This window comes from Macrobrachium nipponense, chromosome 9, assembly GCF_015104395.2.
Source record: "Macrobrachium nipponense isolate FS-2020 chromosome 9, ASM1510439v2, whole genome shotgun sequence".
Classification (NCBI taxonomy): domain Eukaryota; kingdom Metazoa; phylum Arthropoda; class Malacostraca; order Decapoda; family Palaemonidae; genus Macrobrachium; species Macrobrachium nipponense.
Window position 1 is genome coordinate 95,401,543 of NC_061110.1, and position 27,094 is coordinate 95,428,636.

Below are 27,094 nucleotides of genomic sequence, written 5' to 3' on the forward strand. Positions count from 1 at the left end.
GCGTGGTGTTGTCCACGTTTACTTGCACTACTTTGTTCGACACCAGAGGTTCTAGACTCTTCAAAGCCAGATGCACAGGCGAAGAGCTCTTTGCAGTTTATGTGCCAAGCACCTGCGCTGGTTCCCAGGTGCCTGACACCTCCTTCGAGCCTAATGTTGCTCCCCAACCTTTGTCTCCGACGCGTCGGAGTACAACACTAGGTCTGGGTTCTGTGTCCTTAGAGAGATCCCTTGTTCTCTTCTAGAGGGGGCAACCACCATTCCAGGTGCGGTCTTATCTCCACTGGAATGGGAAAGGCGTCCGAAAGTTGTCCAGTTTTCCAACTCCAAGACTTCTTGAGGAAGAATTGAAGCGGACGTAAATGGAAGTCTTCCTAGCGGGAAGAACTGTTCGAGCGAGAAAGGGTCCCTAGAAGGCTCAACCATACCCTCGCCGACGTTATGTTTCCTTCCTTAAGAAGAGAGAGACTATCTGCAAACCTTTTGCGATTCTCTCTTTCGAAGAATACTCGAAAAACCCCGAGAATCCATCCGAATCCCATAGACTAAGTTCTGTCTGGGGGTCAGCTGCACTTCTCGAGGTTACGAGTAAATCCCAACGCTTTGATCAGATCTAAGTTAACGTCAGGTCCTCAAGCACTGTCTCTCTGATCTGGCCCTGATGAGCCAGTCGCCAGATACAGAGAGATTTACTCCTTGAGTGAAGAAACCTCGCCACATTCTTCATCACTTGTGAAGACCTGTTGGAGCTGTGGACAGGCCGAAACACAAGCTCTGAACTGAAAGATCCTTCCCCCGTCATGAAACGGAGGTACTTTCTTGGATGAAGGGTGGATCGGGACGTGAAAATAGGCGTCCTGGAGATCTAGAGACACCATCCAATCTCCTTGTCGCAATGACGCAAGGGACTGAAGCAGAAGTCTCCATCGAGAACTTCTCCTTCCGAACAAATTTGTTCAGAGAGCTAACGTCTAGTACTGGTCTCCAGCCTCCCGAGGCCTTCGCAACCAGAGAGGCGATTGTAAAAAACCCCGGGGAGTTTTGATCCAGTACTAGTTCTATCGCTCTCTTGTCCCACATTTTGTTCCACCATCGATCGAAGAGTATACCCTCAGCACAGGATCCTTGTACTTGGCTGTTAGTTCCCGTGGTATTGACGTTTAGGGGAGGAGTGTTCAGGAAAGGGATACGATATCCCTTCCTTATTACAGACAACGATGACGCGTCTGCGTTTATAAGTGTCCAGGCCTCCACAAAACCCCAGGAGCCTGGCACCTACTGGTGCTTGGAGGAGAGAAGCTTCACTTTCCCTTTTAAAGGGACGAAAGGCAGACCTACCTCTCTTCTCAGGAGCCTTCCTTCTTGCGGGAGGTCTGGAGGTAGGGCCACCTCGAAAGGGCTGAACCGATGTACTCGGTCCTTTCTTGTCAGGTGTAGAAGCAGGCTTCTTCTTCCTTGCTGACTGCGTCAGAAGGTCCTGAGTCGCCTTCTCAGTTAATGAACGAGCATGTCCTTCACCAACTGAGAAGGGAACAAAAAGTCAGACCCAAAGGCGAATACAGCAGCGCTGCCCTCTGAGCGTGGGAGACTGCCTTGGTTTTAAAAGGCACCATATACCGTCCTCTTTTTAGAAGACCTGCTCCAAACAAAGAGGAGATTTCAAACAGCCATCCTGCACCGCTTTGTCTATACAAGACAATATGCACAAAAGGGCTTCTGGTTCGATTCCTTCAGAATCATGGGCTTTTCTTGGACATCACCCCAAGGGACAATCTAAGAAGTTGAAAACTCCAATACATGAAAGATCCCTTGAGGAGATGGTCCAGTTCAGAAATGCCCCACGTAATACGTGCCGAGTTCAGACCTTGTCGACGTGAAGCGTCAACTAAGGTCGAAAAGTCCTCTTCTGACGTAGACGGAAGAGCAATACCCATATTCTCTCCCGTCTGATACCAAATGCCTCTTTTACCAGCTAGTCTCGCTGGAGGCATGCAGAAGACCGTTCTTACTAAGTCCTTCTTAGACTTCATCCAGAGTCTAAGGATTGCAGAGCCCTCTTCATTGAAATGGTGGGCTTCATTTTGAGAAAGACGAAGACTTCTTCGTCTTAGCACTCGAAAACAGAGCGCGCGGAGAGGAGGCGCAGGCAGGAGTCAATTCGTCTCCATACTCCTCTAGAAGCAAGGCAGTCAAAACTTTATAGTTCGACAGTCCTTCTCTTCCTTGATATTCTCGTCCGAGTTTACTTCTAACTTGGGATCTAAATGAGTCTCCGCTCCCAACTCTGTACGTTCTTCCTCTGGAGGAGACAAAACTCCTAATAGGAGAGGGGCTAAGGGAATGATATTCCTTCCTCTTCCCCGCGTTTAATAGCCCTGGAAGGCCGCCAAAGCTCAGGCTTCTCTCCATAAATAGAAGACGCTTCCCGCTTGATGACGCTTCTCGTCCGCCAAGCGTCCTGGCTGACGCCTCCCGCTTACTTGGCTGCTGACGTCCGGATGACGCCTCGCGCCTGGAAGACGCTCCGCTCTCAAAAGGCGCTACTAACTTGGGCCAAAATATTGGTTGGAGCTTCGCGTCTACCATCAGCTTTCAAAGACGCTTCATGTCTAAAAGACGTCTCACGTCTCTCTGGCGTTACGTATCTTTCGTAAGCTACCGATCTCGCTCTCGAACCCGAAGCTTTTGTGATATTTTTGTTTAGAAGCTTCACGTCTGCATGACGCTTCTCCGCTTAGCAGGGGAGAGAGGACGAGACTTCTTGATTGGAAGCGCAACGTCTTCCTACGAGGCGCTAAAACTCCCACAGATAGGGCCATTGTTCTTGTACTGCCATGATAATCTTCCTTGAAGCTTCTCCCAACCGTCAACTGCATGACGCCTTTCGTCATCAATCGGGGGAGAGAAGTAGGAAAGGGTACTTCTGCGTCCTCGTCGGGTGACGCTGACGCCACCTTCGCCTTCTTAATAGAAGAGGGAGCGTCATCTGAGAAACGCTCTGGGTCTCGAATCAATTTCGGGTTCTTTCAAATGACGTTTCAGAGGCCTCGATAAATCCGACTCCTTCCACCCTCGTTTAGGTGAGGGAAGAGGGAGAGGATTGAAAAGAAAACCACTCACGAAGGACGCTTTTTCTAAAGCGCCCTTGAGCAGCCTGCCACGAAACAGAGCTTGCTGAAGGGACGTCTGACCGTTGGGGATTCCCCACGACCTCCTTTAAGGCTTTCGACTTTCCTTCTCCTCTGGGCATGGGAGCTTGGAAGAGGTCTAGGCCTGGAGCGTCGCAGGACGATCAAACACCCCTCCACAAACACTGGGAGAACTCACTTCACCTGTAATGCTCACTTTCACTAGCCTTACCTTGTAAGTCCGCCATTTTGGACTTCATGTCTCGATAGTAGCTTTCCAGATCGGCGATTTCCGAGGCCGATTCCGAAGTACACTTTGTGAATTAGACACATAGGGAGAATCTAAATCATTAGGATTAGAAATAATTATTCAGTAAAAGGCTCAATAGCCTTGAACTCACACCTTTCCAGAGTCTAACCCTATCCCTCTCTTAACTTCTTCAAATAAGAAGTTAAAGTCTTCCACTCTTCTGCATTTAATCCCTCGCATTCATGACAAGTATTATTAGCAGAAACACTGAAACCCCCTACATTTACGACATACAGTGTGAGGATCAACCGAAGCTTTCGGTATCCTCACCCTGCAGCCTACATTCACACACATTCTCACACTCACATTTGAATCCAGACATTACTGAGAAAAAATCCAAAAAAAGGCAATTCCAAAACAGGTCCACAGTAGCGGAATGCCAAAAAACACGATCCAGATACGTCACCAAAAAGCCGAGAAACGATGATCAAAGGATGAAATAAGAATCTAAGTCAGGTAGGTAATAGCAAAAATGTGATACCACCCCGGCGACAGAGAAAATATGATAGAAAACGGGGATGGTTCCTTAGTCCTGGCCGCCCAGGGCAGCCGGTAGATCACCTGACCTACCTGTTAGCGAGTGGCGCGAAATTTGAATTTCTGTCGGGGACGACGGAGTCTTAGCTATGTATATATCTGACAGGTAAGTTGACTGTATGAAACCATGTTTTTAAAACGAACAACTCCTCCCGCCACACTGAGTGTTGCCCCAGCTGATGATGCCGACGACCCACAGCCAAGCACCAGTGATGCCAGCAGTCAATAAGTTTTTAATTTTGATGTACTAGTTTTCAATTGTATTTTTGTATGTACATACGTATGTTTTTTTTTTTTGCATCTGTATTTTATATTTTTGTATGTTTTCCACAATAAACCAATTGTACTGTAGCAAGAAGTGTTTGAATCAAACCTGACAAACGTAGCAATAAGAAACAGTATGATGTGTAGAGAAACGGGTTTGACTTTAACGTCACAAAAGTACGTAACCTATGACATGATGTGATGTGTAGAAAGATGGCACAAATGGTATAAAAATTTAAAGAAATCATAACTAAGAAATATGATAGTCTAAAGAAAAAAAAAAAATTGCAAAATTAATTAACTAAAGCAGCCTGACATCGCTCAATTAGGTAAGTAATACCGATGTCGGTCCGAATCTGATTCCCATTTTGTGTCCAATTTTTTCTTTTCTATGATATCATAGTCAGAGTGCATTGAACATCCAAAATTAGCTAATAAATTACTGAATTATACTGTATAATATGCAGTAGTATACTGTAGGCTAGGCTACTGTATCATAAATATACGTACGATATATGTACGTACATGATAACATCATCATCATATGTATACGCGAGGCTAACTTGTTAAATGTTACTCAATTTCTCTTTGTACTGAATTATTATGAGCAAATATGCATTGAACCTAGAGAATTTGCTGAAATTAATAATGACTATGCCATAGATGTATAAAGTATGCTGTGTAGTATAGGCTAGGCTACCCTAGATGTAAAGATGGTACTACTGATTACCCTAGGGTAGGATAGGCTAGCCTAATATTCTTTCGGTAAATTAACATTGGCCAACTTACGTCCAAATCGATTTACGACTGGTTGGTCGGAACCAACTGCGGTCGTAAGTCGACAACTACCTGTAAACACACCGACTTACGCCAGTAAAAAAAGTAAGAGTAAAGGCCAATATCAGAGGACATGAGCCATACACAAAATCCTTCGCACCTCCCTCCCCCCCAAACTGTGCTGATCATTTTTATGAGTTGGAAATCATTGGGGATCAGCATCTTACAACTGTCATGGCTATAATAAAAACCAAACAAGCCAAAGTCATCAATCATTCAAAGAAATATTTCAGTAAACTTAAATTATAGCCATGGTGAAGAGGATCAAAAGACCCCTGTTCAGCAAGATGAACAAAGAAAGTGACACTGGCCTCTAGTTATCTACCTTGTTAAAAGCTTCAACAATCAGACTAGTGTTTAAGGTAATCAATAAATAAGTTAAAAGCTTCAATTCTCATAGGAACAAAGACAATTTATATGAAAAATTGGTCTGAATAATGTATATAAAAATGTTCTGCCAGACCTACCTTTCGTTCAACAGTCAAATCATGGGAAAATTTACATTTAGCTCCTTTTGTGCAAGTTCCTTGCTTGAAAAACGCACATAAAATTGATTTTGGATCCGTTCCTGGGGAAAAAAGCATTATCAAATTGAAGAATATATGCACATATGTTCTTAATAGCCATTTGCATTTTGAATACAGTACTGAACAGCAGTTTAACAAGACCTTTAATCATGGCTTAATTCAGGCAAGATTTATAAAAATTTCTCCTATACATTTTTTACAAACTCAAGATAACTTGCATTTTTCCTAGACATATAAACCCAAAGTCGTTTCTATGGACATACCATCAGCAAAAGGTGATTCAGTCTTCTAACTTGGAAACAGGTAGTCAATGGTGGCAGGTAGATGAGCAGTGATGCAATGACCACTCCCCTGTAGTTATCCAATCACCTTTCCCTTTGGATACAAGGACAAGTGAGGGAATGATTAGTATTACTGAAATACGGAAGGCTGGTTCCCATGACCCCAAAAGTGAAAGGCTGATAGGGTCCTGTGATAAAACGCAGTTCCCCCCCGAGTCAAATTATCCTTCACTAAACACTAAGGAGAAACCTGTCTTTCCTGGAAAACAACAGGATACCCAGGTTGGTAGGCATCCAGGGTAGCAGAATCATCATCCATTAATAAACAGTAATGCTCTAGACTATCTTCCCCTTGTAGGAGAGAGGATGAGAGAAAACGTTATCAGGCCTATTCTTTAGCTAGGGACTCAAGTTGTGTAGTACGTCTGCATCCACTCACCCAACATGAATACATTATTATTGTAAATAAAGAATTAGTTTATCCTGACCTCTAAGCCTAATAAAGGCTCTTCTCGGGCTGGTCAACATGAATACAATTAGGGCAGCCTAAAGTTTAAGGACACAAAGGAATGGAAGAGATTTGACATCCATCACACCCTTCTGCAACCTATGTCTGCCACGAACCTTAATGGGGCCGGCCGGCTAATGCCATTTTTCAAGGACAGGACTTTGTTATTCATACCACTTAATAAGGTGACTTGGGACATCTCCAAACCACATATGATTTTTCCCTCTGATCTTCGGTTTTGTGACGGCAGGGCGATTTATCCCGAAAATAACCATTTTTCAAATTTTATCTCCTCCCTTGATATTTAATATTAAAACCTAGGATTACCACCATATATAGACCTGATGTAGATCTCCAATCAAATGAGGAGTATTTTTTCTAAAAGTCATTTTTTTGCTAGATATGAATTTTTCAATATGGTAAAAAAAATAAACCCTATACATCAGGAGAAAAAAGATTAAAAAAAAAAAAAAAAGACGAAACAAAAATTGGAAAAAAGGGCTCTATTTGATTGTTCTATAATGTCTTTCTGAGTTATATACCAAATTCCAATGTTATAGCTTTAAAAATAAGTGAGAAGATAGATTTTGTAGGTCAATGAGTATAGTTTTGAGATACGATTTCTATAAAGACAATGTTAATAAATAATGATTATTATGAATATATATTTCTTTTTTGTGTATTAATAAACCAAAACTATTTTATTTATCATAAATATGATATTGTTATGATACAATAAAGTTTGTTCATACTTACCTGGCAGATATATATATAGCTGTATTTTCTGAAGTCCGACAGAATTTAAAAAACTTCCGACACACGCAGTGGTCGGCCAGGTGGTTAGTACCCATTCCCGCCGCTGGGAGGCGGGTATCAGGAACCATTCCCATTTTCTATTCATAATTTTTATTTCCACTGTCCCCTGAGGGGAGGTGGGTGGGTACTTGATTATATATATCTGCCAGGTAAGTATGAACAAACTTTATTGTATCATAACAATATCATTTTGTTCATGAAACTTACCTGTCAGATATATATATAGCTGAATCCCACCGTTGGAGGTGGGAAGGGACAGAATAGAAGGATTTTGGGAAACAAATGCATGCAGATGATTTACATCTTGGTTCCACCTGTTAGCATAGCGGACTTCGTGATTACTGTCACCCAAGTCTGCTTCTGCTTTACTAGAGTTGCCAGCGAGGTAGAGACCTATAAAGCTGGTGCACGTCCAGATGGATCGCTGTCAACGGGGGCGTGACCACAATGTGACTAGACCATATTGACCATACCATGAGGGCTAAGAAGTAAATAAATATATATATATAAATATATATATCACCACCTGACCAACCTAGCCAAAGTTAAGGTGTGTTAACTAAGGCTTAAGAGTTAAGAAGTCGCCGTTGTCGGCGACTCAACAACTAAATTAAGAGCTCTTCCTAACCATTTTCTACAGGATAGGATGAGTGGTACTTCTTGCCCCCAAGATTGTGTCTGCAGACACGTATGGCCCTAGCGAGCAGCAGATCTCATATGCCATCTTCACATCTCGCAGGGAGTGTGAAGTGAACACAGAGTTGCTTCGCTAAAACATGGTATTCAGGATGTTGCTGAGTGCCATGCTCTGTTGAAATGCTTCCGAGGCCGCGCCCTCACCTCGTGAGCATTCAGATAAAAAAGATTTCAAATCTTTGTGCAAACACAATGAAGGAGCATTTTTGGAAAGAACTCCTTAACACTAAAGCCAGGGTGTTCTTCGATATGGGCCAAGTCTGGTCTTTTTCGGAACACTGGCAGATTGCCCGAATGACTTCGACTTTCTTGAGTTTTATGTAGATAAAAACTTGAGAGACCTGACAGGGCACAGGACTCTCTCTGGCTCCTGCCCAGCTAACTTGTGCCATCCTTGTTCTTCCAAGCTCCTGGCCCCAAGGACAAAACGGGTTTCCATTCTTAGGCCACAACGAAAGGCTTAGAGAGCACACCGCCTTGTGTTTCTCTAAAGCCAAAACTTGTGACGATGGCTTAAAATCTCACTAACCCTCTTTGTCGTATCTAGGGTGGTTTAGAAGAAGGCCTTCCTGATCACATGCAAGAAGTTAACAGGTAGGAGAGGTTCGAATGCTTTGACATCAAGAACTTCAGACTACGTCTAAGTTCCATATTGAAAGCTTCGATCTGGACATGCACAGTCAGTCCGTCTGTACTAAAGTCAGGTGACCGACCAGTTGACCAGTCAGACGAATCAAGGACAGCAAGGCTGTACCCTGAAGACCATAAGGCACTATTCTTCGCTGAAGGATGAGTGTCTGGACTGCCTGGGCGATTCAATCTAAGCAAACCTTGGGGTGTATCAACGCAACCCAACGTCGTCAGCGAATCAACTCCTGACTCGAGCTTCTGGTGCCAGGAGAAAGGAGCAAGGAGCAAAAAGGCGATTCAGTCCCGAAGGAAGAATTGCCTGACAGTCCAACCTGGTCTCATGTTACACGATCATCGGGGGTGTATAAACGCAACCGACTTCGTCAACAAGAAACTCAGGGCTACTATATGTCGCCTGATCTCGCACGAGTGTCTGACTCCGAGAAAACAAGGTGAGACAAAAAGTAGATGGTGAGCGAGTTTCGAGATTCCACAGAAACTCAAACGATCGTGAAGGGCTTTGTTGTTTGACAGACGCAAATCTCTGAGCCCAAAAGCCGTCAACAACATATTTGCGTATTTCTTTAATAGTTGTGACTGCCAGCTTATCCCATTCTTCAGACGGAAATGGAAGACGTAATCTTATTCCTGTCAACATCTCGATAGTCTGAACGTTGTCAGACTCAGAGCGGAGAGGTTATAGGTACCTTTCGAGTTAAGAGTCGACCGACTCTCTCGGAAAAGGTCCCCTTGGAAAGTGAACTAGGAAGGATGTGGCCTCTGTGAAATCCGGATCCTGAAGGCCAACATGGGGCGATCAGCGTCATTTGTCGCTCCCTGTGACGTCATAAATCCTCATTACATTTCCTAAGCGATTGAAAAAGGGGAAAAGAGGACTAAACATCCATCCCCGTTTAATATCATAGGATGGCATTTAATGGTACCGATCCCGGATCGAGAAAAAGGGAGCAGAGAAGAAGAAGCCTCTTCGTCCTCAACATATCGGAGAAGAATGAAAGGGCGTCCCTAAAGTCTCCACAACTCTCAACATACTTCTAAAGAAAGATTCCACTCAGAAGTCAAAAGTTGCTGCCGTCGATCGAGACGATTCGTACAGACTTTTGCAATCCTGTAACGAACCTCTAGAGGATCGTTACATTCTACGCCTGTTGTTATAATAGGCTCTTTCTCGTAAACTCGAGCAGGGACCGAGAGAAAGATACTTCTTAAGATATGAGAGAGCTGTGGAATATCAGAGTTGATGTGGACCACTGGTTCCAAAAACTCGTTTCGAGGACTGGAGGGACGACCGAATTACATTTACTTCTTTCAGATTAAGATCCAGGACATCTGAAACACTATCCAGATGTCCGGCACCTTCTTTCTATCATGACGCACTGAGAGATGTTCAGAATAATTCCTAGATCTGATAATATTTTCAGTTTCCCGGTAGGAAAAACTGTGGTCTGAATTGCAGTCTATTCGGGGAAAACAAACTTCTTCAGGAAGGAAATGGTCCCCAGCAAGCTCATCCATTCCTCCCCGAGTATGCTTACTTCCCTATAAGGCTGCGCTTTGCCTAAGCAGGAGAGCATATAAAAGTGCAATGTTGCGGTAGACTCGTAGTTCTATACCGTGCGGTAACGAGCACCGAAAGGATTGAGATAACTCTGTTGAACATATTAAGGCAAAACGAATGCAACGTTTATTCATTCACGTAAGAAATCCCCTCAATCTTAGGCTAAAGTCCGTGATTGTAGGACAGAGATACAGTTAGTCAGTCAATCCGCAGGAGAGACGTAACCGCCAGCAACAGAGATACGGTTAGTCAGTCAATCCCGCAGGAGAGAGAGACGTAACCTACCGCGCATGACAGCGCACGATCTGTTACTGGCTCGGTTGGAACTTGGACAGTCAGATACAGCAGCAGCCAGCAGCTTACGAACGTCGTCTCTAACTTTATGTCTGGGTTGCCATCTACCCTATTCTACGAAGAAATAGGTCCGTTATTTTTTGAGCAAAAAGAGACTCTCAAGCTGGTATATTAAGCGAAACAGAAAACGCTAAATATATAGATGCGTTTGTGTCGTCAGAACACTACCATACAATGGTAAAAGATAAATCGGAAACTCCTGGAAGGCTGCAGGGAGTAACGATTAAATGTCCTTAAAATAATGGACAATAGACTCTCGGTTGCCATCCGAAGAGGTAACTACAGCAAGCGTGTATGACTTGAACCAACCAGTAGAAAAATAACGCAAGGCAAAATATTTTATTATATCACAATAAAGTTTGTTCATACTTACCTGGCAGACATATATATAGCTGAATTCGGAAATACAGCTACATATATCTGACAGGCAAGTTTCATGAACAAAACTTAGAAGAATCGAAGCAGACAGCTCAAGCTTCTTATGTTATTGGACATAGCGTTCATTGACGTAGTCTACAAGTCTATTTCTTGTACGAGTCTGCGATGATGAATGAGAGCTCTTCCGAATCTTGTCAATAAGAGCTTATTCGCTTACGCAATATCAAGTTAAAGAGATGTTTGTCAATGAGAACTAACCCATTTACGGGACAAAGAGATATTTTGTCAATGAGGGGATACCCACTTACTTGACAAAACGATAGTATATTGTCAATGGGGGAAAGTCACTGAATTGACAAAACGTAATCCAGGAAGTCGAGCATTTTATTTTTCCGATTCCCGTCTCAAACGAGAAAGGGGCAAGAATCCTGTTAAAGAGACAGGGCTTACGGCAGGTAGAACGACGATGTTCAATTCGGCAGCGTAGTCCCCCCGACTAGAAACTAACAAAATCTATCATCTGAAAAACCCTTTCAGATGGGCTAAAAAGCTTGCAAAATTATCCTGGGAAGAGGAAGAAACTCTCCAACCAGCTTCCTCTCCCGTATCACAACTAATGCCTGCTAAAGCTTAAAATTTATTGGCAGTATGGCAAAGGTGGCAAAGGAAGTCCTGTCTTGGCGCTTTCCTGAAAAGCGTCCTTTTGATGAATGCCTTTGCAAGAATCCTACTGAACGTCGCCGAGACGTCGAGCCTTACATAACCCGTAACTGCCTTATCGCAAAGTCTTGACTGCGGTAGAGAAAACGAGATCTTCCCTTGAGCTTTCCTTAACTCCATCCACCTTTGCGAAAAGCAATATAATATTGACAGAGACCTCTTGAATTCACGAAACCCGAGGTCTTGCTGGGTTTCGAAGACGAAGTTGTCTGTTCACTTTAAGCTTCCTCCGAAGCACTGCTTACTTCACATTCTTGAGGCTCAAATCTTAAACAAGAGCTTGAAGTCTGAAGAGTTCAACAGAAACGTTCAGCCAGGAGACAAACCTGGTGTGCGCTGGCGCGCGCTCGGCGTCCATTTGCGAGGACGCTCGGCGTCCTGGCGCGCGCTCGGCGTCCACTGGCGAGGACGCTCGGCGTCCACTGGCGCGCGCCTGGCGTCCATCCGAGCGTCCCGTTCAAGCCGAGCGTCAAAAGAAGCGTGCAGAAAATCGTCACGCTCCTGACCGGCGTCAAAACAAGCGAGAGAAACTGCCTTCTTCATATTTCTCGGTGGAAAGACGTACACGTGATCAGGCGACGTTCGCCTTCTTACTTCTCGCTGAAACGCATAACGAGAGAGTGAGGGGACGTGAAGCGTCCTCTTCTATAAAGCTTCTATTTAGAGGGCGCGAGTCCTTCGAGATTCGTGCACGTGCACGATCTTCCGCAGCCTGGGAAACGTCAACAGGTCCTACCGAAGGGACGCCAGATCGATGTGGGTTCCCCGTAACCCTCCTTCGGCTTTCGACATGCCCTCTCCCTAGTCCTGGGAGTCCGACAGAGGTCCAGGCCTAAGAGGCGTTATGGGGCGGATCTGACGTTCCTCCTTGCACGAGAGAGAGGACGTGAAGCGTCCTCTTCTCTAAAGCTTCTTAGAGGGCGCGAGTCCTTCCAAGAGCTCCAACCCTTGCGCGGGGAGGACGCCTCGGAGGACGAGAAGCAATCCTTCAGGATTCGTGCACGTGCACGAACTTTGGCAGTCTGGGGATTTTGTTTTCATCAGAAAACTGCCGAAGGCACGCCAGATCGGTGGGGGTTCCTCGTAACCCTCCTTCGGCTTTCGACATGCCCTCTCCCTGTCCTGGGAGTCCGACAGAGGTCTAGACCTAGAGGCGTTATAAGGCCGATCTGACGCACCCTCCACTACACAAGGGGCACTGTCACTGCACTTAGCCACTTCACTATTGCTCTCTAAAGCAAGCACTTTCGATTCTAAGTTACAAAACGAAAGAGTATAAGAGAAAAGGGCAATAACCTCTACAGACACTGTTTTAGGGCCCGAAGGCAACATTACAGGGTTAGGAGTAACAATAACAGAAGTAGCACTCTTCACAACAATGAAGGAGAGCGATCACCTCTCGCAGACATATTCATAACCCGTAGGCCATACTATAGGGTTAGGCAAAATAAAGTCTACAGGAAGGTTAGCAGGTTCACTACCCTGACTTTTGTTTACTGATTAATTGCGTACATACGAATCATACTTTTTCCTTACGGAATTAGACATGTTTACTGATTAATTGCGTACATACGAATCATACGTCTTCCTTACGGAATAGACAAAGTCTCACACTCCTTACATGACAAATCTCAACAAAGAAGCAAGACCCAAACCCCTCGTGCATACCAAGTGCGGATCTACCGAAGCTTTCGGTAGCCACACCCTATCTTTGCAGATAACACCCTCTGAAACTAGCCTAACTAGATTCAGATATCTTATGCAAAAATGAATCAAATTCAAATCAATTTAAGATAGCGTATGCCTAGCCACAAATCCAAGTAAATAAATCAAAAGACAATTAGGATACTTAGCGGCAATGAAGTTTCCAAAATCCTAAGACGGAGGTACTGAAAACAGGTGTTTTCAGCACCGGCGACAGAAAAATTATGAATAGAAAATGGGAATGGTTCCTGATACCCGCCTCCCAGCGGCGGGAATGGGTACTAACCATCTAGCCAACCACTGCGTGTGTCGGAAGTTTTTTAAATTCTGTCGGACTTCAGAAAATACAGCTATATATATATCTGACAGGTAAGTTTCATGAACAAACATGATTATTATGAATTTCATATTCCATTTTGGGTATTAAAAAAACAAATCTTTGTTATTTATCATAAATGAAGATCTCTTTGCTCAAAGATCGTAGCCTTGGGCACAGTGTGACGTGTGCTGTCAGGCAACCCTCCCCTCTCTCTTCACTAACTACGCGTATATTATGATATTCTGTAATGATACTTGAGCGATTTTTCTTCATCTGTATGTTAGCGAGATGTTTTCCTTGCCTTTTCCTCATTGGCATGATGAAATTCTTGCTGAAAGATACATAAACATACGTAAAAGCAAGCGAATGTCAGAGGTGAAATCGAACGTGTAGAATACTTGAAATTTGTGCTCGCACTGATGGTTGGACTTGGTAGCTGACTGAAGTGAAAAGTCTCCCTTCTCGACTCGGGGAATGTCTACAGATGCCATTTCTCCCAATTTCTTTGACAATAATTATCAAAATTTACGATAATAGAAGAAATATTGCATTTTCTTGTACGGATCAATGTTTTAGGCTTATTGAGTTACGTTAACTAATTACCCTGTAACTACGAAAGTAAGAGGAATTTTGACGAAATATTTCGTATACGTATTCTCAATTGCCATATGAAGCTCGATGAATTTTTTCATGACTTTGCATTTTTTGCCCTATACCCCCATATATAAGGGTTCCGGCCGGCCCCCTTAAGCAGGATACTTTCTTGTCTTATCAATACTATATTGAAAAAGCTACAACAAAGGATTGTGGAAAGCCACAGGATTGAATTGAATATGGAATTAGGGCAAATTCCAAACACTGGGACCTTTAAGGTTACTCAGTGCTGGAAAGAAAATTGAGTAGGTAGATTTGAAAAATGTAACAGGAGGAAAACCTCCCTGTTGCACTATGAAATAATTGTTAAGAGAGGGTGGACGGTAAAATGGAAGAGATAATATGAATGGATGTACAGTAAAAGTAACAAAAGGGGTTACATCTAGGGGTCAAACACATGCAGCAAAGAACCTTAAGTAATGCCTACAATGCACCACATGAGATGCACAAGGCACTACCCACCTACAGGAAGGAAAGCCACAGGACCAAGGAAGTGAGCCAGCAGGTATGGCACCTTCTCAAAAAATAATGGGTAGCTGCAACTTTGAATCCTGTGAACCAGAAGACAAGAACAACACCAGGTCCTTTCTTTTCTAAAGACTGAAGATCACTCAAATAAGCTGGTTAGAAAAGGGAGAAGACAAACTCAGCTTCCACAAGACTGGTGTTTTCAAGAAAATGGCGAGCTGCTAGTGTCAACCAAGTCGGTAACGTCAAGGGACATCTTATAAAGAAGTTGATGATTACCAAGACAAATGTGGCCCCTTCTTCCTGAAAGCATCTAAAAAAAATTTCACCTGATGGCTTGGAAGGAGCCCCATGTACATGACATCAATTCCTCTAGAAGACTGCTCGACTAAAATGAAAGCCTTCCTCCTGAATATCCACTGGTCAGAGGGTTCCCTTCTGAGCCTTCCTCCTGGATATCCACTGATCTAGAAACAGGAAAGGCAAAGTGGGTGAAAAGGCTGGCGGATGAGGAGAGTGGGGTTCCCTGACTACTTGTAACCACAAAGGACAAAGTCAAGACAGATACCCCATAACAAACAAGAGTTGCAGCAGGAGCTGCCAGAGCCGCAGTAGCAAATTAAAGAACCACTCTGGTCTCAAACAAAGCTCCTGAAGAAGAAGAATTGTCTGCTGAGATTCAAGATACCAAGCTCCATGCTGCAACCATGTGCTTCAGGAAGGTAACTCAGAACAAATGCCATTTTAACCTAAAAGTCGTTAGTGGCTCCATATGGAATACCCAAGCTAAATGAGTAAACACACACATAACTGATCCACCCATTCACCCACACATAGCCATCAGCCCCCAAAAAACAAGCAGATTTGTGTATCCATGGATCAAACACTAGCAAGCTAGCACATTAATCCACCTGCATTCAGCTGCTTCCCTGAAAGGATGGAGCAAATAGAGTCATGTCTACAAAGGCAGAGTGATCCCCTTCCAAGATTCTGGTAAACATCTTTCTGCCTTCCTCTGCTGCTGTTGAATCTCTCTACCATGGAGACCACCCAGCACACTCCTAGCACCAATCCAGAGTAAAACTGGTTACACCAAAAACAAGGACATAAAGCTGCCAAAACCCCACTTACATCTTTCCCCACCTTCACCGTTCCCTTTTCTTCCAAATAATGCACCTACCACCAATCAATTACCATGCTGCCAAGTTTCAATGACCTATTCCCCTTCACACACCGGAATAATCCTACATGAAAAAATGGTTTGTATTCCTGTGAGAAAAAAGTATACTCCTAGCAGTCATACTGAAGGTCAGTCGGGAAGGGAGGGCCAACTCCATCTTGTTCCTTTGTTAGCAAGTTTGTAATTTGAAATATTGTTTGGGATATATTGAAACAATTATGTTAAGACACTTCAATATTTTGTTTCAACTAAACAATTTCTGGGAATCTGGTAATGTTTTAGCGTGTCAGATTTTGTGGTTCAGGATGTTTGAGAAATTTTGAAAAAACAGGCCGCCAAATCAAGAAAAATAAAATCCTTGTTATTCTAAAATCTGATATTCTGAAAAATCACCCGCAAAATAAAACTTCAAAATCAAGTTGGTTCTGTGACCAAAGTAGCAGAAGACATATGGAGACTGCAGTAGCCAAGTAATTTTGATACAGACATGAATGGGCAGTATCTGCTACCATTAACAACCTTGTTGCCAAGCTTCCAGCACCAAATCAGACTTAGCTAAAGGTAGATCCAAACCAATAATGAAGGTTGGTAGTCTCATATGAACAATAAAGTATTTAATTGGCAAGTTGCTTAAGGCACCATGAACAAAGACAAAAAAAAAGTGTTGTGTATTATTGAAAGGGTACGTTTAATACAGTAGGGGTATATATAACCTCCCAGGGAATTAATATGTACATCTGAGAATACAGATCTACTATAATACTAAATTTAAAAGTTATCATGAATAAATTCTACTGCAAGTTAGGCCCACAATGCTGACTATGAAAGTCATCAAGTCATGATGGCCACTTGACCTCCCTATAAATTTTCACAACTTACCTTTGCCAGCCATCTGCTGGACAGGCTTGAAGAGGGCATTTATTTCTGCCAGCTCCTTCTTCTTATCTTCCTTCTTCTTCAGCAGATTCTCTTTTTCCTTTTCCAATTCTCGAGCTGATTTATTGCCACCATATTTCACCTGGTGTTGTACTTGTTGAATGAATCTCTGCTGTTTGGCACCTTTCTTATTTTTCAGACCAAAAGTCTTGTCCTGCAAGAATAAAATGTTTAAAATTCCAAAATTCCTTTTTAATGACAAATTGTTGATATAAAAACAAAAAGACTGTCTGCACACATGTAAGACTTTTCATAACAAATATTCTTTCCTTATTCATTCAAGCCTTGAAAGTGAATCAAGAGTACTTTAAACTTTTAACATGTTACGTACATGCAAAAAGATATTTTTCAAAACAATACACTTGTCCTCGATTTCTATATGATGTGCAGGCATTTTCCGATTTCAAATCCACTCTCTCATATAGCTTTGGTGCTGTATTCACCTGTCAGTAACCTAATCTTCTCTTTTGGCTACATGGGCTACAGTTTATTACATTTGTCATACAATATAGCATATTTACATTAAGTTGTTTTGAAGGATAAAGACAGTTATCAGTTTAACAGTATTACATTCATCTAACAATGTAGCATAATTTCAGCAGAATGCTAAACCCATAAAAATACTGTAGTGAACGCCAGAATTAGTGAATATCGACTTACAACACGAGAAAAAATATAGGGTAAACAATCACGGACGATCCACCATCATCACGCTGGACAGGTCTTATTCACTCGATATTTAATTGGTGAAACAAGAATACATTTACAACTCTAAGCATACCATTCAAAAGATTGAAGTTTCATCAACATAATGTGATATATGAAAGCCCCATACAAACTAAAATAAGCCTGTGATGCTCTTCGTAAAATATGTTTTCAAGGCAGTTTTGAAATCCAATATGGCGGCTATCGTGTGGCTGGACGGGTCTGGTCACGGATGGACACCATCTTTCCCAGCCTTCCCAGCACTCATTTGAACAATGTTAGCATATATATGTAATGTTTATTGATCTTACTAAAGATTGCAGTTGTAATCAGCACAATAAAACAACATTTTGTTGCCTATATTAGTGAAAGTATGAAACTTGTTATTCCCGGGGTCATGGTTTGAACTGAATTCATTTTTACCTTGTAACTGGTGGTTTTATCCTTACTGCCATCACAACTGAAACTCCACAGTGCTTAATTGATTGTTATTATACACATTTTGGTCTTAATTCACTCCACATTGCTGTTCCTGGTTCCTATGCGCGCACTCCACAAACACAGTTACGAGCAGCAGACGACGACACTGCAAAGTTTTATTCCCTTAATTGTTTACTTTACTCATTATTTAGTTCAACTTTACTTTGTTATTTCAAAATGTTTATTTAATTCATGTCTATTACCCCTTTTTATTAACCAAATTACCCAGAAAAATTACAGGATACAATCCAATGTTTCTAACCTTGTCGTACATCTGGCTGCCAAAAACCATAGCAGAGCAGACTACGGATAAGTGGATTACTATAATGTTTTTTTTTTTTCTAGCACTTTTCATTTATTTAAGTCTATATTAGTATTTTGATCTTTAATAACTGTATGCCAGAAATAAATGTAACCTTTAAAGTTTGGATGCTAAGAATGGCAAAATCATCGTTGCCACATTAGTGGAGTTTCACACATACGTCAATGCATTATTATAAACTGTTTCCATGAATTCTAGTTGTCATAGTAATGCAATGATAAAATTGCTTCAACATTTATGTATATCTACTTTCAATACAAAGGCTAATTTCACCAATTTCCACATTTAATGTAAGTCTTATACCCAGTTTGGAGGGAGAACACATGCCAATTGGCAACCGAGAGAGAAAGGAAGGCGAAGGAAGGAAGGACAGGGGTGGCTGTGGAGGGGGGGGGAGGGTAGGAGAGCTTTTTACACGTGTTCGTATCCATTTCTGGATAATGGAGTTTTTGTCTCTTGGTGATAAGACAAGTGTCGTTATTCTTTACGATTAGTGATTCACGATACCCTTATAAATTACGGCACTGGGTGTAATGCACTATAGCAAAACCTCAATCCGATACGAGTGTTCGTTACAGAAATATTGCCAAAAAACGTGCTTGCACTGTCTCTGAAACCCATAGTAGGTATGCTGCTTAGTTGTCAATCAAGTTTTTTGTAATCAAGTATTTTTTACAAGCTAGCTATTGTATAAATTTGTATTTTTCTCAATCAAAACATATGCCCCTCAATGCTAACTTTCCTCTGTTAACGACTTTCTGGTCATTGCAAATTCAGCCCCATTAATTTCTTATGGTGTGAAAACAGACAGAGGCCCAGGGACCGAAAGCGATTGCATCACACTACGGCGGTAATCTGGCAGTAAAACATCTTCATATATCCCAAAAGTAAATAATAAAGATATATATGTGCATTACGATTATAACAATTACATGAATACGTAGCTGATAACAATCTGCATGAATAACTGGTAAACTGTTCTGCAAAAAAGTTGAGTATAGCAATTCATCTACAATAGGTACGAAAGTCAAGATGTTGTGACGTCATAATACAGGACTTAAAAGAACGTTCTAATTCCGAAAAATAATTACTTAAATTTGAGTCGGAATCGAGTTACTTTTTCAATAACAAGTATTTTCAAATTAATCATCATAAATATGGAAAATATTGATGTTTTACTATTTATTTAAATAATTATCTAGTGCACGCTTCGTCGTCTTCCTCTACCAAAACAGTAGTTTCCTTAAAAACATTGTGGTTAGGGACAGTGTTCCAATTGTTATGATGAAAGTGCCCCAGCATCTATGGGTACAAGTGGTGTGCGGATTTATCACAGGAAATGGGAAGTTTGTTGACACAAGCGACTCCACAAACATCTAGATCTTCTAAGATATTTAAGCGCAAGTAAAAATTTCGAAAGCGTTTTGGCGAGATTTGCACTGCGTTGGACACCCTTTTCACTACCCTCTGTTTAATGCTTTAAATTTGGCCTTAATTTCTAACTTTGGAGAAAATACTTACTTCGAAAGGAGAGTAGAGGTCTTTAGCTCCGTCTCTCACCATCAAGAAGTCACGACTGATGCCCATCTCCGGTGTCAGGATGCGTTATAAGTACTTTTTCGGAGGGTGGCATGCCGTGATCGTCGGTGAGTTGATCCAGGCCATGCAGTTGTTTACCCTAAGGTTGGAGGTGTATTACCGCAGTCTAAGGGAAGCAGGATTAATGGTGATAGAACAGATTTCACAATGGAGTATTCTTGGTGACAAAATATGTTTGTGGTGACAAACCGGATGTGACAAAATGGGGTGTATCCAAATAAGCTAGGTACCTCCTAACCTAAGTTACGTTGCCAAATCTTTACCTGGACGGGAGAGTAATGGCCAACACTTAACCTGACTTAGAGTGCCCCATTAATGTCATAGAGGAAAATACAATAAAACATCCTCACCTAACCTGATAAGATGGACCTAAATTTAGGCTACTTGGGAAATCAAGGAGACGGGTGGGTGTGAGAAACCAGTGTAAATGTTCCTAAACTTTCCTAGGTTTGTCTCCTGACCTGACAGGGAGGGGCTCCGGGCTCTTGGACCCCCACAAGTAACACTGTTTCCCTAATCTGCACACTACCCTATGGAAGGAATTTGGGGGAGGAGAACAGACAGGCAGGCTAACTTTAACTTTGGTCCGGGCAAGATGATCTCAAAATGTCTAGGCTACCGTGAAAGTCAAACGTCAATATGGTCACTTGAATTCAGGTTTTAATATAGTGGTCACTTGACAGCGCAGTCGACTCCCCTACAATCTAAAAGCATGCCTACATCTTTTCCAAAGGTTCCTGGTGACATAAGCTGTAATTAATGGTCATCATTGACTCCAAATTTCGCCGAGAAAGACCAGCTGCAGCAGGTCACTCGGTTACCCTACCAAAAGCGAAAACCTCCAACCTTACCTCGACGATTTTATCTTTTTTCTTTTGTTCCGTTTTCTTGGACTGAGTAGCCCCTGCCTTCTGGCCATTTTTGGGAGGCATCGTTGCATTAATTTAACCAGTGTCCGAAATTATGACAACAATAACAACAACGTGTCCATCAGCTGCGAGGACTCGGGAATCGGTTGACGAGCAATGCTGACAGGAGAGAAGAGGAAGTACGAAACGTCCTTCAGGCCTAATAATATCGACATAGGGAGAAATGTTGCGTGAGGTGCTGTAAATCTAAACTAATAAATAAGTCTCTAATTCTTCAGTTTGTAATTTATCGTAAATTAAGATTATTAGAACTATTTTCCGTAAGTAATTTTTTTTTAAGATTGGCCATCGTTGGCTACGTTTGACATAGATCGAAAATACAGGTAGGGAAAAAATGCCGCTTTTTACCAAAACTACTAATATTTAGGCACCAATCATATATTAAATATATATAATTATCATTTAAATAATTTTTCAAATAAAATTAATATAAATATATAAATTTAAAATGTTAAGATATACTTACTGTGATAGAAAACGCATCTCTGTTTATCATTACATGCACAATACCGTACCGTAGAGTGTCGAGCTGACGTATCAGAAATGGAAGGCTCAATATGAGTAGTTTATGAATCTCCACCGCAATGCCAGTCGCGCGATATCCTCCATCTTTGTTAGTCCGTTCCTTGTCCTGCGACAGAATAAGCACCATTAACGTTAACTTACGTTAATTGTTTCATATTCCTATGGTGAACTTGGATAGAAACCAGTAGTACCAAATTTTCATTACACTCATTTACATTTCCATTTTCACCTAGCTGACGCCGCATCACCAAACAGGGACAGAATTTTAAAGTACATTTCCTTACGTTTCATTTAATGAATACCATAACTTTGCTGCTAAATGTGCGTACTTTTATTCTACTTGACCTTCCAAGACCATTGAGACTGGATAGCCTGGTCATTATCTGAACTCGTTTACATATTCAAGTGGTCTCAGTGCTTGGCAATATCATAATACAGTGCATCCCTATTCAACTGAATTATCATTTTTGTAGTCATAAAAAGCATAATGAACAGACTCAAATGTAAATAGGGATATGAGGATGTTAAACTGAATTAGGTGGCCGTAATATTTGATGCCAAATGGTAAGGTTGTTGCAATCATACAGTTAGGAATTAACTAATCTAGCATGTAGATTCGGCTACAAAGCCAGGCACAAGCGCCTCAGCAGCGTGATCGGTATGGTCTTGACCTGCCACCTCGGTGGCCGCAAGTTTGATTCTCTGGCATTCCATTGAGGTGTGAGAGGTGTGTATTTCTGGTGATAGAAGGTCACGAATCTCGACGTGGTTCGGAAGTTACGTAAAGCTGTTGGTCCCGTCGCTGAATAACCACTGGTTCCATGCAACGTAAAAACACCATACAAACAAAAACAAAACAAAGCCAGGTACTGGGGTACACTCAGCTATTAAGTGCTTAAGATTGTGAAAAGAGGGCGTTAGAGTGGTTGGACAGAGAGACCAAAGAAAGAAAGTGGAAAGGAGATAAAGCCAAAGGCTGAAAAAAGGATGATCTATGGGTCGAAGGGCCACTGCAAACGACTTTCGTAATTCCTACAATGCAACACGTGAGGTTTACTAAAGGCATGTACTACCCCTACAAGAAATAATAGTAGATGCATGACCTTAGTAAAAGTGTCCGGTGAAGTTTTGATGAGTGAGAACGTGTAGAGAATCTAAACTTTGTGCGTCAAGAAAAAAATGGAAATACAACTTGAATGGAGATTGGAGATGCCCTACAAATTATAAGTTCTGAATTGCAAGGGATGCGTGTTCACCAAGGGCAAGGAGCAGTTCTGGCTAGTCTAGTTCTGTTACTGGTTAAGGATGGGAGTCATTGGTCGTTCGCAGTGCATTACGATCACCACTTGATAGTCTGGACAGTCATGATTTTGCAAACAGGTACAAGGTCAGGTTGGCAAAGCAGACCTCCCACTGCTGTGGAGGGTCCTTCTATACTCTGTTTTTTTTTTTTTTTTTTTTTTTTTTTCATCTGTCCATCCGCCTGTGGTGTTTGCGCATGGTAACACTACGTCCCGGGCTTTAAATAATATCCTATTTCGAATATTAACGGTGTAATTCGCATACAGTAAATTATTAAAACACTTTTCAGTTACAAATGTACACCAAGATGTCTTTTTATTTACCTAAAAGTTACACACAGCGTAACTTTTAAAGCCCAGGACGCAGTGTTACCATGCGCGACCACCACAGGCGGATGGACAGATAGAAAAAAACAGAGTATAGGTCTAGAATGGATTCTGTGGGGTCTGATGGTCCTCTGCATACAGAACCACATCAAGTAGTGCTAAAGAGACTTTTCCTTGAATTCATAGCTCTTATCCTTGACCGTTCTGGCCCTGAGGAAGTGACTCTGGTTCCTCCAGTAGTACCCTGTGCACTTCATCGGGCACAAGTGGGCTTTTCCCCAAAGGCTACACTCTACAGGTAACAGGATTCCTTGGTGAATGGGAAGGGTAATCTCTCGCCTGCTTCGCAGATGACAGCGCCATCTTTCCTTTTAATGATTGTCCTACAGGAGCCGGTGCTAGTGCACGCGACTCTTCCTTTTTTTTCTTTTTCTCTCATACATAATCAGCAAGAGGGGGAGGCATCTCTTCTGTATAATCTTTGATTCTGTACGAGATATCCTCTAACAGAATAAAATAGAATTCATGCCAAAGGTCAAGCACTGGAACATATGAGGTCATTCAGCGCTGAAACTGAAGTAAAAAGGTTTGAACAGTGCAACAGGAAGAAAACCTCGCAGCTGCAGTATAAATCATTTGTTAGGAGAGGGTGGAAAGTAAACTGGAAGGAAAAGATTATGAATGGAAGTACAGTAAAAAGCGATAGCATCTATCCCACTTGATTACTTTAGTTTTGCTTTGTTCTTTTCTCAAAGCGCTCACAGAACGAGTATAATTTTGTGTATAATGTAACTCCACCATACTTTTGTTGGGCTCTAGTGCTTACTGCTTCCTCGCCTGGGTGACAGCCCACTGAGAGGCGAACTCAACACCTTACCTGACTCTGTGTCCTTTCTCTACATTTCATATTACGTCTATCACTCAAAAGTGACATCCAGTTAACATCGAGAGTAACCTATTTCATTGTTGGGTACAGATGAATGAACTGACATTATACTTTAGTAGATTCACATCAACCATGCATTTGATGTCTAGGCCAGTCCCTTACGATGCTCCTGATTGGCTGTTGATAAGCCAATCACAGGGCTAGAAACTCTCAGTCTCTCTCGAGAGAGATCACATAAGAAGGACGTATGTTCCACCTCTCCTGAGGGATACTTTTGAAAGACGTATCCATCAGGAAAGGTGGAACATTCATCCTGCCTATGTAAACTTTCTCGAGAGACTGAGAGTTTCCAGCCCTGTCATTGGATTATCAACAGCCAATCAGGTGCGCCGTAAGGGACTGGCCTAGACATTAGATGCACGGGTGATGTGAATCTACTATAATTACCAGTATCTGACCATAAGTGTGTTCTTATTACAAAACGATACCAGACAGGTCAATCACCAATGATTGGAAGAACAGAATATGATATAGAATTTACGCAAGCACCCAGGCGCTGGGACCTGTAAGGCCATTCAGCGCTGAAACGGAAAATAACAGTAAAAAGGTCTGAAAGTTATTACAAATTTGTTAGGTGAGGGTGAAGGGTAAGATGGAAGGAAGAGAATATTAACGGAGATACAGTAAAAGGAATAAAATGGGTTGTAGCTATGGGCCGAATGCACTGCAAAGAACCTTAAGTAATGCATACAGTCCACTGCATGTGGTGCACTGACGGCACTACCTTCCTACGGGAACCACTGATTATAGAACCTAATACCACATTAAATTTCCTTAGAGGAAAGTTGATATCGTTTTTGATTATGCAGCTATGTTTAATTTGCTACATTTTCCGTTCTGTTTACGGCCACATATATAAAATGTTATTTTGATAGTTATTAAAATTCCCTTCACGGTTCAGCACTTCCAAGTGCAAACCTTTCTTCAATGCTTAGGTTCTGAAACTATTCAAGAATACATTTAGTTATGTATTATGACGAAACCAGCATCGAGGTATATTTAAGATGCACAGGCAAAATCTTTTTTTTTTTTTCATATAAAGATGGTCTATCCTAGAACGAAAGTGACTTCTAATATATGTATATTCTATCAAATATTCATAAATTCTCATCCATTCTTTTTTACTATAACATTTACGACAACCTGTCTCACCGGTTATACAATGCCATTCACTACCTATTATTACATTTATAAAATTATAATTTCAAATACAACAGCACACTTTTTGAAAGTTTCTCAAAATAGCAGCTGCGATGGTGAACATATATTTATCAAATGAAATTCTGTTTACAACTAATTAGGTATAGTATGTGACAAGGCTGTGTTTACCAGTTTCAGATATGACGGTTTCACTTACTACTACTCTACCCATAACCAAAAGTTTAAAGAGAGAGCAACATACAATATTGTGAGGTTCATTTCGTGATGGCACTGTGAACCTGTCATACTAAGATGATAAAGACTAAGTAATAGATTATATTCACTCTCCACAGTTATCGGTCGGAGTGAAACTGATATGTTATCACAGAAGAAACTAAACTCAAACGCAGTCACAAACTATAATGAACGGATGAGTCGTTTTAAAGGTACGTCTCAACTAATGCTACTACTTACACCGCTATTACTACTACTACTACTCAAGCGGGAAGCGTCTTGTACGTCTATTCGGAGGGATAGTTTCTGCGTCTGAAGCCTTTTCCGAGTAACAACATGGCAAACGCTCTGGAAAGCTATGTTAATCGTATCCTTTTTCGTAGCAAAAAGAAAGGTTAAATATAAGATAGATTACTACTTTTTGCCCCAAGACAGGAACCATAGGTAGCTCAGGCCTGATTTTTTCCGCATGCTTCTTTCATTTAGAATCGTTAATACGTTTTGTTTTTGTTACCCTTCATATTTACGTTAAAAATACGCATTTAATACTTATTAATATTAACAATCTGCCAAAAATTTTTACGGCATGAAAATAGTAGCATGGAGTAGCCAGCTAGGTATCAGGGATGCATCCTAATCTAACATTCCAAAGCTTAACCTAATCTAGGGTACTGGTTCCTCTTGTTCCCCCTTCCACCCCATTAACCACTCTTTTGCAGTTCTTATACACTTCACTGGAGGATTTGGTTTTTACCCCTTAGTTACAGTTTCCACAATACTAACCTACTAGGTAGCTACCTATACCTAGCTAGTCTTTTATTGCTTTTTCTCTATGTTGTTATGGCTTGATATTAGGGTAAAAAACCGCATGGTACAGGGGTGGACCATGTACGATCAATGTGTACAACCCCAAGAAAAGTACATTATAACACGTCCTGACACCAGAGTAGAGGTCTTTTGCTCCGTTTCTCACCAACAAGTCGCGTCTGATGCCCATCTCCGATGTCAGGACGCATTATAATGTACTTTGGTAATATTTTAGTTTCAACCATTATGGGAAATCTATTATATTGATATTTTTCCCGAGTAAAGCACGTGATAACAAAACACTTCTTCTCAATACATTATTGTCGCTAATGCATACTTACAGAGAAAAAAAAAGATTAAGTTTTTACCTCGAATTTTTCCTAAGTCGGGAGAGGTGTTTCCTCTACGGTAATGTTTACTTTTAATGAGCCCTCTAACTTACTTTCTTACGCAAACAAAAGCAGTTCCAGTTACTCATTATTGGCTGAGAGGTGTGACATCGTTATGACGTCATGGGTTTCATAACCAATTACGAATGACTTGAGTCGAAAACTAAGTTTCACCTGCATTTCAGCGGAGTAATACAGTTACCTGTCTAGTGTCCACTGGTATCCTTGTTTGACTGAATACTCGAATAATGAAGCAAAAAACGGCATTTTGTCTTCCTGTACCTATGGCAGAGGTAGTGGCTGGCCCTTCTGGCATTAATTTTGACAGACCTTCGATTTCCTACCGATTGTTTGCAGTGCAATGTGGTCGTCGGGTACCTGGCCACTTCCTACTTTAAGTTGCATGTCAGGGAACCTTGCAACAGCTTCACGTTTTCCCTCAAAGCACCAGCACATTTTTATCAACCAACAGTTTAAGGTAAGCTTCATTAATTTATAGAGTATATTATAATGGTGGTAGTATAACGATGTATACAGCAGTACCATCACTTTGGATTTGGTTTG

At 41.6% G+C, this 27,094-nt stretch overlaps 2 protein-coding genes across 2 annotated transcripts in view; one reads left to right on the top strand and one right to left on the bottom strand.

Annotated features, from left to right (window-relative positions):
- LOC135218661 (zinc finger CCCH domain-containing protein 15 homolog) overlaps positions 1-20,974 on the bottom strand; it is a 77,100-nt gene extending 56,126 nt beyond the window's left edge. Inside the window, exons 1-3 of the mRNA XM_064255108.1 lie at positions 20,784-20,974; positions 16,770-16,980; positions 5,544-5,644 (exon numbers count right to left, since the gene is read on the bottom strand). Coding sequence (XP_064111178.1) covers positions 5,544-5,644; positions 16,770-16,980; positions 20,784-20,864 — 393 coding nt within the window. The 5' untranslated portion in view covers positions 20,865-20,974. The remainder of the gene's footprint in view (positions 1-5,543; positions 5,645-16,769; positions 16,981-20,783) is intronic.
- A 4,558-nt stretch (positions 20,975-25,532) lies between these two features.
- Positions 25,533-27,094, top strand: part of LOC135218491 (U6 snRNA-associated Sm-like protein LSm8) — a 67,872-nt gene continuing 66,310 nt past the window's right edge. Inside the window, exon 1 of the mRNA XM_064254838.1 lies at positions 25,533-25,701. Within this exon, the coding sequence (XP_064110908.1) occupies positions 25,671-25,701 (31 nt within the window). The 5' untranslated portion in view covers positions 25,533-25,670. The remainder of the gene's footprint in view (positions 25,702-27,094) is intronic.